This window comes from Equus przewalskii, chromosome 15 (assembly GCF_037783145.1).
Source record: "Equus przewalskii isolate Varuska chromosome 15, EquPr2, whole genome shotgun sequence".
In the NCBI taxonomy this organism is placed as follows: Eukaryota; Metazoa; Chordata; class Mammalia; order Perissodactyla; family Equidae; genus Equus; species Equus przewalskii.
This window is the reverse complement of record NC_091845.1, coordinates 74,592,265-74,604,461: the sequence shown is the minus strand read 5'-3', so window position 1 is coordinate 74,604,461 and position 12,197 is coordinate 74,592,265. Positions and strand designations below refer to the sequence as shown.

The 12,197-nt window shown below is 41.0% G+C and overlaps 1 protein-coding gene across 10 annotated transcripts in view; it reads right to left on the bottom strand.

The window, feature by feature from the left end:
- Positions 1–12,197, bottom strand: part of ARMC8 (armadillo repeat containing 8) — a 93,060-nt gene that overhangs the window by 21,486 nt on the left and 59,377 nt on the right. For 6 of the 10 annotated variants that reach the window (XM_008519547.2, XM_008519550.2, XM_070576154.1 and 3 more), the window contains 2 exons: positions 3,763–3,845; positions 3,373–3,454 (listed from right to left, as the gene is read on the bottom strand). The exons of the other annotated variants lie outside the window; for them this stretch is intronic. In XM_008519547.2, the coding sequence (XP_008517769.1) occupies positions 3,373–3,454; positions 3,763–3,845 (165 nt within the window). The remainder of the gene's footprint in view (positions 1–3,372; positions 3,455–3,762; positions 3,846–12,197) is intronic. 10 annotated transcript variants of the gene reach the window in all.

Below are 12,197 nucleotides of genomic sequence, written 5' to 3'. Positions count from 1 at the left end.
AGCATGGATGGATCAAGCTACTGCACAGGCAGGGTAATGTGGGGCACTGTTTCTCAGGACTGGAATCGCCCAGTGCTGGTTCCAACCCTCTCTCCTCCACTTCTAGACGCGTGCTCTTGAGCACATGTCTTTACTTCTCCGAGCCTGTGAATGAGGAATTAAGGAAACACTTGCTGGACAGGACTATCTACGATGAAATGTGGCACAATAATAAGAGAAGCAGTATAGCATGGTAGTTAAGAACACAGGCTGCCTGAGTGCAAATTTCAGCTGAACCACTAGATAGGTATATGAATTCCTGGGCTGAAAAAATGGAGATAACAATAGTACCTGCTTCATAGGGTTGCTGTGAGGATGTATAAAAAGATTGTAGAACAGTAACTGGCACATAGTAATGACTATATCAGTAAAGTTTTTAAAATTTACTTATTTATTATGGTCAACTTATTGCTATAATCACACACATAGTAGGTATACAGTAAACCAAAAGCCATGGACTCCTGCTGAGCTCAGAAGACAGCATGACGACAAATGTTAGTTGCCATTAGCTATTATCAGAGCCTGTTCTTTCTAGATTGTAAGAGAGAAGACTTCACAAATATTACCACTTACATGCAATAATCACTTCAACTAAATCCTCTGCATTTGGGATCAGATCAGCATCAAGCTCATGATCCCAAAAAGAGTCCTAAGGGGCTCTAGTTACACAAATTGGAAATAGATAATCACAAAAAAATTTAGAGAGTTAAATATATTATCTGCTTTCTTCAGCTAAATCAAGTCTGAAGTTCCCAAGTTAAGAATAAGCAAGAATTACAAAATAGACGCAGTTCTAAGATACTCCGTTTTAACTCTCCTGTGAGTTATTAGCTAGCTGATAAAGATCAAATCTCATACACTCTGCACGCTGATCTCTCTGTCTGCTACAACCCCCCTAAGACCCTCTTCACCCTCCCCTTGCCTTGCCCTTCCTATATCTCTCAGGTGTCCCCTCTACTCATGCTTTAAGGCTGTCCTATTCCAGAAGACTCCTTGGGGCCCTTCCAGTCAGAAGTCACTCTATCCTCCTCCAAGCACCCACTGCCACTGTTTCTGACCTCTCTCAGGATGCTTATTACTCTCCGTACTATTCAAATTCTATGTGCAGAAATGCCAATCTCCTTTTCTCTTAACAAATTTAAGCTTCTTGAAGGAATAATCTATATATCTATGGTCTAATTTATCCCGGCCTGTTTCAACCAAATGGCGATGCACAAAATGGGCTCAATGAATGTTTGTGAAATAGGAGAAATAATCATTTTCCAAAATTATCCTACTTGGAGTAGTAAGTAGTAAGTATACTACTATACTATTGGTTGAAATAAATAAGTGCCTACCAAGGCTTTAAAAAGTTGCTTTGTTTGATATGATTCATTTTTTAAAATATTATTTATTGTTTTATAGAGATTAATGTGCTCTTATCAAGTTTTGTTTTCAAATTACATAACAATTATAAACAAAAACAGAAGAGATTCTATGAAATTCTTAAAAGCATTTACTCAGCGCAGTGTAAGATATAACGTGAAATTCAGAAACTGACACCTAACACTGACCACATAGAATTTCACCAAAATAAGAACAAAAAATAACCACAAATAAAATCTTTAACTAAAATCAAATGGCTACTCTTCTGTGGTTTGCTAACCAACAGTTAAAAACATGGAAGAGCAAAAGAGGAAAAATCAACAGACATGCAAACAGTCTTTGAACTAAGAGGAACCTAAAAGTATCTGAAATAAATCATTGCTTACTTCCAAGCTTTTAAAACTATACTTTAAATGTGCAACAAAGTAGTAGTTTCATAGTAATTATACCCACGTGTACCCAAGTGCACAAAATTCTAAATTGCTCACCAAGTCTTTTCCCAGGTAGAACCAGTTAGAAACCAGACGCTGTTCCATTTCTGATTCATATGATAAAGAGGTACTGAGCTGAGCAATCAGAGAAATGGCTCCAGAGGAAATATTTGGAAGTTATTTTGGGGAACAGGGGAGCACTTTAAAAAAATCTTGAACGGACCAAATCAATAAATCAAGAGTAACATGCTATGAAAGAGGTGCAATCTAAGAACAAGAAAGAGTGACAAGAGTAAAATCTCTTAAGTGAAGAGAGCACTGGTCCAACTCCACAACCTGGTGCTCCTACCCCATCCGCCCTTACAGTCTCGAAGGCACCTCACGCTGCCCACACACCGGAACGTTTCTGTCCATACTGCTCCCATCCCTGGAAAATCCTCCTGCCTTCGAAGCCTACTCCAAATTCTCCCTGCCTGAAGCTCCCCCTGTTTCTTCCACATTGACGGCTCTACTGTAACCTCGAGCTTTAAGCTGAGGACAAGAGCACTGTAGCAAAAACTTTCGGCAGATTTATTGTGCCTGGAGGCTCTCACACTAGGTACTAAAAAACCAAAAACATAAACAAAAAAATTCTGCTGATTAAATGCAAGGTGTATGGTCACTCAAAAAAAAGAACCAGAGACCAAGTTGACCTGTGGTTCTGTAACATATTAGGGATGCTATTATTAGCAGCAACCTGATGCGTATTCTCAGCCTCAATTCAGATTTATTTGACCTGAACCACTTTTTTTTTTGGCCCTCAAGGGAAGACCTAAGATCAAAGAAGTTATTTTGGAGTAGAGAAGCAGGAGGTAAGAGTTGTGTTAAAAAATATCCAGGGATTGACAAAAGACTAAGAAGAGGCTATATCTGTAAGTGGCTGATTCCTTTCCTTCTTTTTTTAATTTGTTTTCAATTTTTGAAAATTGGCACCTGAGCTAACATCTGTTGCCAATCTTCTTTTTTTCCCTTCTTCTTCTCCCCAAAGTCCCCCAGTACACAGTCGAATATTCTAGTTGTGAGTGCCTCTGGTTGTGCTATGGGACGCTGCCCCAGCAGGGCCTGATGACTGGTGCTAGGTCCGCGCCCAGGATTCGAACCAGCGAAACCCCGGGCCACTGAAGCAGAGTACGCGAACTTAACCACTTGGCCACGGGGCTGCCCCTCCTTTCCTTCTTAAAACTAACAATTACAAAGATAACTCTGGACATAAGTCTAAAGTATAATACTAAACACACAGGAAGATCAGAAGAGTAACTGAAGTTTTATTTAAGAAAAGAAAACCAGGCATGTACTTCCCTGTCACAAATGAGATGCTGACCTCAGAAACATATTCTACAGATCTAAAGATGATTCTAACACCAGATTTGAGGAGATAACTGTTCAACACACTCCACACAAAAATCAGACAGACTCCTAGACCAGAGTGCTGTCAGCTCCCTCAGCTCACTAAAGGCTCTGTGGGAATGGGTGTTACTTGCTGACCCTTTCTTCTTACCTTCATTAAAGGTTTCCACACAGCATGATCCTGGAAACTGGTTCGAAGCTGCTGCACAGATCTAGATAAACTGTGCAAACATCTACAAAGAATAATCAAAATTAGCTTCACAAGAAGCCACAACTTTTACTTTTCAAATACACTGCTTGCCATTTCACAATTACTAATATACAATTCAAGTATATCTACAGACACTGTTAATTCAACTACTTAGAACATTTCATGGACTTTTCAGGCTAGCTTCTCTGTTAAATAAGGTTATACACGGAATTCACCTGAGCACACTCTGGAGTAACATTTGGATTCTGCGCTTACTCGGTGAAGGTCCAGAAAGGAACAGGTTAAACACACGGCAAAGGATTTTGTATTCAGACCATTTAAAGCTCATACCTGACGGCAGCTAACCGCACCTTGACACTAGACTCAGACAAGCCAGTCACAATTCGGTCCATCATATTTTCAGTCTCAATGATCTGGAGAAAAAGGTTAATGCTGCATAAATAACAACATGAAGATGACAAACTTCACTGCTCGTAAATGCAAGTATGCTAACGTCCTTTAAAAGTCTAATGTTTTTAGCAAGAGTTTTTATCTCTGGAACAATCATTTTGCGGCAGGCAGGGCAAGCAGCTCATCAGAAAGGTAGGGCCACCCCGCTAAGGACCTGTCAGGCTGAATGACAGGCTTAAGGGACAGCTTATGTTTGTTTTAAAAACATTTAAAACAATAATTACATGGCATAAGTATTGGAGAGGTGTTGCATAAAGAGTCTTGAGAAAAAGATATAACTGAACTACCAATGGGCAGGTTCCTGCCATGATGAGATTCTAGAAAAATCATGGCCCACACTCAGCCCTTATGAAATGAACTCTGTGGGGTTCTGACAGAGCTACCCTGTGGCTACAAGCAAATTGGAACTAAGTTAAATATTTAGAAAAGTAACACTCGCCACCTTTCCCTGTAGCATCAAGTCCTTCTATATGTCAATCATGAAACTTTATTAAAATTTAAAAACTAGATAGCCTACAATTTTACTTCATTAAGCAACGTATAGATACAAAATAGTGTGTGGAAGAAATTAAGTTTAATTTATGTGGTCCTATGGAAAAACAGTACATTAGAAAAAATGCTAATGCACCACAACACAAATATTAACAAAAACAATTAATACTTGTTGAGTATGTCTATGTGCGAGGCGTTGTGCTGATAAGTACATTACATTATCTGATTTAACCCTTTTGTGGGCATTACTATGATTATTCCCACCGGCATATTAGGAAACTGAGGATTCTAGATAATACAGATCTTGCTTGGGATCACAGAGCTGAGACTGGAACCCAAGCACCTGACTCCAGAGTCCTTATGCTGAGCCATGCTTGTATTACAGCCCTGGTTATAGGAGCAGTCCTTGCTCATCAGGTAGTTCCCTCTATGGACAACACATTAGGAGTCATTATTCCTTTGGGAAAATCATCTGTGGAGCTTTAAAAAAACCCCAGGCCAATTAATCAGATTTTCTGGGGTGGGGCCCAGGCATCTGTATTTTCTTTAAAAGCTCCTGAGGTAGAGTCCAATGTGCAGCCAAGGTTGAGGAACACTGACCTAGACTAAAATGAAGGGTGTTAGAAGGCTGACCTGAGAACAGGAGGGAGTGGGAAATCTCAGGATGTTCAATCCAAATGGGAAGAGAAGAAAATAGAGTTGAAATTAACAGTGATGGGCAGAAGAATATCAACTACTGAGAACAGAGAACCACACTTTAGCTATAGGGTAGGAACCATAACAATAGTGTTTGTAGGCTCCAAAGTGGTGGTGAAACTTACATACTGATCTACCCTCACCCTAGCCAAACATAATCTCACCCTACCTTTACACCAGCTACCCTTTGTTCCCATCATCACTTCGAGCCCCCAAATTCCTCCCTTTCTCCCTGCCTGCCTACTCCTTTTGACCCTCATCTGCCTTTCTCCCTGACCTGGATGCCCTGCTCAGACACTCCACTTAGAAGACAGATTCTCTTTTTCCACTGTCCTCCCACCACTCATTCCTGCTTCAGATCCCAAACTGCTGCGACTACAGTAGAAAAATCATCACACCTGGCTGCCTGGTCTTTCAGTGCATGCCGCCCACTTCAGTGGGACCCTCTCTGCTGCTCCACCAGCCTTGCACTCACCTTCACGAGACGCCCATATTCCCTGGGATGTTTACTTCCTACTTCAAATTCTTTCTACTTCCCTCATGTCCTCAGTCCCTCTGTGCCCACCTTATTTTTTGCAGAAACATGGTTTCTTTCTGGGATACAAATTGCCTCAACTTTCCTCTTCTTATTAAAATGTCTCCCTGGTTTTCATTTTCTTCACTCTTGTTACACTGAAGTTGGGTTCTTCAGGCTCACAGCCACCTTGATCCAGAAAGTACCTCCCACATCTCTTTCTTCTATCTTTATTTTGCCCCATCCCACTGGATCCTTTTCTTCAGCCTGCTCCACCTCCCACTTCCACTCCTATTTAAAAGATATAAATGCCCCAACTTTAACCTCTTTAAACTATAGTCCTCTCACCTCTTCTCTTTCTTAAATGGACATGTGTCGCAAGGCTCTGTTAATCTCTCACTCTACATATACGACAATGTGTCACTTCAAAATCAGCTTCATATGGGTAGTTGCCTAATCTAAAATTCTGTCCTACAGTTCTTTTCTGACCTCTTGCTCCACATTTCCAACTGCCTACTAAACACAATCTGGATGCTTGGTAGAACTTCTAACTCAGTATGTCCCATACTGAGTTTATCTGCCCTCCCCAAACCTGCTCTTTCCCTATGTCTGTTTCTCTCTCTCTGCTAATGGTGTTATCATCTTCCCAGTCACCCGAGCACTAAATTCTTGTTAACTTTGACTCCATCTCTTCCTGAATACCCAATCAAGTGACTTTGCACTACACCTTATATCCAATTCCATCACCATGCTCACTCCAATAAACTAGTTAGGACCTTATTACTATTTCCTTGGGGTAACAGTGATGTGTTTTCCAAGTTATCTATCTTCTGTGCTACATCAACTGTCAAAGACTGGTTGGCTGACAGCTGACTTCAATTAAGCACTAGTCAATGTTCTTGAAACAGAGAAGGCCAAATTAGGACCTTCAGCATGGGAAAGAAACTAAAACCTGGGGCAAAAGTCTCAGGCACCAGATGGTTAGATGCTGAAGCCTGAAAGCTCCTCTCTAGTGGCTTGGGAAATTATTACCTAGGAATTAGAAGTGACATTTACTTAGGAATGAGAATGACAACTTGGGAGAAACAGTTGTCTGTATTGAGTGTAATTACATTATCAGAGAATAAAGTGGTGGTGGCGGGGATGGGGAAACATAATTACTCTCCAAGAATTGAGAAATACTATTAGCACTGGCTCCAGGTGCTGAGGAAACCTGGACAAAGGCAAGACTTGAAAGAGGTTTCTGGACAATGTTTACTGGTCACATTCAACCAAAGATGTAAATCTGCCAAGGGACAGGACAGGTGTAGCAATCATGTAGGCATTCAGATTTGCTCTACAATCTTGAGCAACTTACTTGACCTCCTTGGGCCTTCAGTAAAGTGGGGGAATATTGCAATGATTATTTTACCTCCAATCCTTTGCAATCAACAGGTAAATAAAAATTGTGTTAGTCTGTTTGGGCAAAACTATCATGTTGTTCAAAAGCAACATGGGATGGGAGGTAAGTTAGAAGAGACTGGAGACAGTGCAGGGCTAGTTAGATAGGGGGCCAAAATCAGGGAGAAGGCAAGGAAGGGCAAATAGGGTACAGCTCCTATTTACATGCCCACATTTACTTATTAAGCAAATATCTGAGCACCCACTGAGTGCTAGGCAAGGTTTTAAAACTTGAAGCTACAGTGGTGGGGGAGAGAGCCCTTGCTCCCACCAAATTTACAGTTTTGAATAAGCAAGTGAAATTAACTGTTTAATGAGTGCTATGATTCTACAGCACTTGATTCTCTGTCAGCAAGAGCACTTCAGGAACGACAAAGGCCATGGGACTTAAGGGAGAGACTGAAATAAGCACCTACAAATGATAAGTAGAAAAAACATCTATTCTCAAGCATGGGAGTTTTAATATTGGTTGGGAAATAGCCATTAATGTCCTTACCAAAGAATATTCAGGCTCAGGCAAGAGGACAGTGGAGAACTACGTTAGTGGCCAATTACTGTAACATTAGAGGGTACCTTTGTGCTTTCTTCTAAGTTTTCTGGGGGTGTGGTGGCTGACACTTTGGGGATAGAGTACAGCTATAAGTGGCTGGTAAATCTTTCCCCTGAGTTAGCATATAAAGCAGTAGGACTACCTGGAGGCATCTTCCCCTCAGGCACAAGGTGACCCTTCTTAGGTCACAGTCTATCAAAATGTCTGCAGTAGGAGGCCTGGAATTTTAATTGACCTAGTTATGGAGGGACTTCAGTAACCCTGCTAGAGTTGCAGAAAGCACACTACAGTTATGCATACATAACAACGTTCTGGTCAACGATGAACTGGTGTATACAACAGTGATCTCAGAAGATTACTACCGTATGGCCCGCGTGTGTAGCAGGCAATACTATCTAGGTTTGTGTAAGTATACTCTATGATGTTCGCACAATGACAAAATCGCCTAAAGACACATTTCTCAGAACACGCCCCTGTTGTTAAGCGACACACAACTGTACTTGAGTGTCTGGTCTACCTTCTCCACCAAGATATCAGTCTACAAGCAAGAAGGAGAATATAATGGAAAATCAGAATATGAACCTAGGATTTCAACCCAAAAGGGATCTAACAGGGTTTTGTAGACTTGAGGGCATTGAGACCATCTGAGCAGGGATAAAGGAAGCATTATAGTGAATACATTGACCAAAATGAGGATAGAAATGTGATTACAAGACAGAGAAAAGTTTGGAATTGAATCCAGAGAAAAAATTTTCAGGTCAGCAGGGATGGAACTGGCAGTGGCTGCTGCCACAGTCCTTTGATTCACATGAAGATCTAACAGAGCACCAGATAAAGATCTGGAGTTGGAAAGCCAAGAGCAAGAAAACATTCTCCATGGCGCCTTTCAACGACCCCAGTACTGTACTATAAAGCCTGGATAGTGATGGAGGGTGCCGAGTCCTACCCCCTGCAAAGGATCTTAGGTCTTTCCTGAACATAAGAGCAATGCCAAATTGAGCTGTAAGTTGTTCTGCCTCAGGGTTCTTGTTGGGATTCCTTAGCCATAGCTCAGCAAATATGCCTGTGGTACAGCTTGTTGGATCAGCTTAAAAAAAAGAGACAGAAAGAGAGAGACAGTGCCCACTGTTACACAGACACTGTGCCCAGCCAGGAGTATTAGTGGTGGACTGAACCCTCAGAGTGGAGGAGACCATCTCTTTCTCTGCTCTTCTAGAGATGTGGGCTGTAAATTTAACTAAAGAATTAAATCACATAAAAAATGCTGCATCCCAAACTGACCCAGTTTTAGGTCATTGCACCAGGTGACGTGCACCTCTCTGCTGGTGTCTTTAGTCTTCATGACTACATGCTTTTGCTAAGCTTTTTGTCTCTGACATTGCAGCTCTTGCAGGGGTAGATGAGGATACACTGGAGCAGGATCTGAGGCCCCTGTCACTGAGACAGAAGATGGCCTGTGGGAGAAAGGGGCAGTCAGCTAGAGGGTCATGGAGAAAATGCAAAACCCAGATAATCCTAGGGCAGAAGTTCATTACACACATGGTAATGTTAACAAGAAGAAGATGGCCTTGGCTTATAAGTCAATTCCTCAGCCCTCCATGAGGTCTAGTGGACCCATAACTCAGTTGTGGTCAAGTCATGCATCACCTTTGCCTCAGAGCATATGAAGAACTGGAAGAGTCTGGAAGAACCGGAAGACATATGGTCTTCAAAAAAACAAGATCCAACTATTCTTCCAGCATGATCCAAGATGAAGCATTTTTTTAGGTACTAGAAATTTCAGCTTGGATTTTGAACAGTGATCAAACCAGGTCAAGCAGAGCATGTGGAAACTGGCACTAGGTAGATTCTTAGTGGTGTCACCAAACTTCTCAGACAATTCAAAGTGGGTGGGCACGGAGTCAAGGGAGTTGAATGGCAAAATGGGCATTCTGTTAACAAATTATGTATGCTAATGTGCATAATGGACAGGAAAATATAATTTAATTCCAAATGGGCTTTTGTGAAAGGTTCCCAGGAGTTCTAATAGAGGATAATAAGACAAAACTGGCCAAAAAGAGTGAACACTTGGAATTAGATGTCAGAAGAGGCAGCCATCTAAGATCTAAGTGGATAAGGTATCAAATCCAGAAAGTCTAGTTAAAGCAGCAGGGACTAAGCAGCCAAGCAGGGTGCAGCACAAGAAGGTCAGGAAAGAAAGAGTAGGTCTGGCAAGGAAAAAGGATCTACAATTGAGACAACCTGCGGGATGTGGGTGGCAATGCTTTAGTCTCATAAGTGTCAATGTAGATGAGTCCCAGGGCACACACTTGAGTCTTCCCCACTAGGGGCTACTTATTTAAGGTCTAGCCTCTTATCTAACTTATCTTTTTTTTAAGGAGATGAGCCCTATGAACACAAGGTCTGAGGTCAGTGCAGTCAAGAGACTGGTTTTAGAAATGGGGTAGAGGCTGGGGAGGAAGGAGGCAGGTTATGAGTGAATATGGTAGACACCAGAGTGAGACAAGCAAGTACAACCAGCTTCTCCAGTGGACTAAATAGAATCAGTAGGCCCTGGCAAGGGATCATTCTTAAAAATGGAAAACCAAACTTTTCCTAGGTTTCAGGAAGTGACATACTGATTTTGCCACAGAATACTTAACTAAAGGACATGAGACCATGCACATCATGGAAATTCTTGAGCACCTAATATTTATAATTCCTGAGTACATCCTTATGCCATTTCCCCTTTATTAAAACAAAGCAAAACAAAAAAACCTCAACAGCACATGGCCTTCCATGAACCAAGCAAGGACAGCTGCAGGGCTTGTTCCTAAACAGGTTTAATTGAGAAACCAATTCTCTTACTGTATTCTTCTTCATGTCATTAATGGTGGCAGATATAACTACCTGAAAGAATTAAACAAATTTATGACTTAATTTGGTTGAATAATGTCAAAATCTGAAGGGGTCTTGGAAGTAAACTCAACTAACTTCTTTAGGTGATCAGGGAAGTCTCTGAAGTTCAGAAAGACTAAGTCACCGGTCCTGGTTTTCTAGGTAAACTTGGGCAGACCTGGGGTTTCACTGCTTAAAATAGCTGCTTCCAGAGTGAGGTCCTTTCCACTCACTGTGCCGTAAGGATGAGTTTTTAGTTTAGCTTTAATAACTAAATGAGATCTGACTTTGGAAACTGGGAAAGAAGAGAAGAACTTTCAAAAGTTTTCAAAAGTTAGTGCTGTGGGAACTACAGACTACACACTGACATCCTAGACCAATAAAGATCAGTATAAGAGGCAAGAGAGGTCATCCTTAATAAACTGAACTGACAAGGAAAAAAAAGATGCAATTCGCAGGGCCTGCAAGAGAGAAAATGACAAATCAATGACTCAGCTTGGGTTGGGGTTACAAATGCCAAAGGCTAGAGGGGATGCAAGCCAATGAATAAAAGATAAGCCAAGAAAAAACTGTGAAGAAACCAAAAGAGTAAGTTCTGCTGACTTTTCAATTCAGTTCCCTGATGAATGATCTGATCTCCGTTCTAGAATCAGGATCTAGCTCCAGCAGATACTAACCAAATGGAACTAATATTCTACTGTTCTCAGGCCACAAGCTCCATCTGTTCTGAATGAGAACTGCAGACTTTCCCAACCACAGCCTATTTCTATGTAATATTTGCCCACTGCTCCAATATAAGATTTTCTGACATTTCCCTTATTTATTTTTTAAATACAGGGTAGTTTTTACCAAAGGCTCTTTTTTCCTGAAAGATACAGTTTCTCTTAGAATAGATCACTGATCAACATATTATTTTCTGGAGTCTCAGTAAACACTTTACAAAATATTTCTTCCCTTCTCTCACTCTTTCATTGTTATCCACTTACACAGTCATACCAAATTTCTCTAGCTCCACCATCCTGGGAGGCAGAGGGTAGGGGAAAACAGGGCATCTCCTCTCAACCAGAGAACCAAAAGGCAAAACTTCTTTAGAGTTGAGGCCTCTTTTTGGTCCTTTCTCTTGAAGGCACTGAACTAAATTAACATCTAGTCTCTCCTGGGCCTGACTGAGCCTGGGAGCAATATCATTTCACTTTAGGAGCGGAGCACAAAGAGGAGGCCTTCTTATTGTGGGCCCATTCTTAACCTTCTATATTTCATTCTTGCTTTTAAGCCTCTTTATTTTGCAATTTCTACCTCAGGACCTTTCAATCTTAATAAATGGGAAACTTCCACTTACATTAAATGTTTAAAAGAAATACTCAAAGTCCTAAACTTTTCTACGCTTTGGTAAAAAGTGGGAGCTCTCTCTTGGCCCAACTTCTCCTTCTCCTAAAACCAAAAACATAAACACACTGTGTCAGAAATACTTATAATGTCTAAAAATAGAATAACTCTTCCTCTATAAAAAAATATTTCTCTATATAAGAGTTCAATTTTTAAAGTTCAATCATTAGCTCAATGGCAGAATCGAACCTAAACAGCCACTGAATTAGACTCTTTTATTTTAACACATAAACAGAACCATTATAAAGGACTATTCAAACAAGAGAACTAGAACCATCCCCTCTATCTCTTACTGTTTTCCATCCCAGGGATCTGAACGATGCGCTTTCCCTGCAACACAGTGGTCCTGCTCAGCCCCTG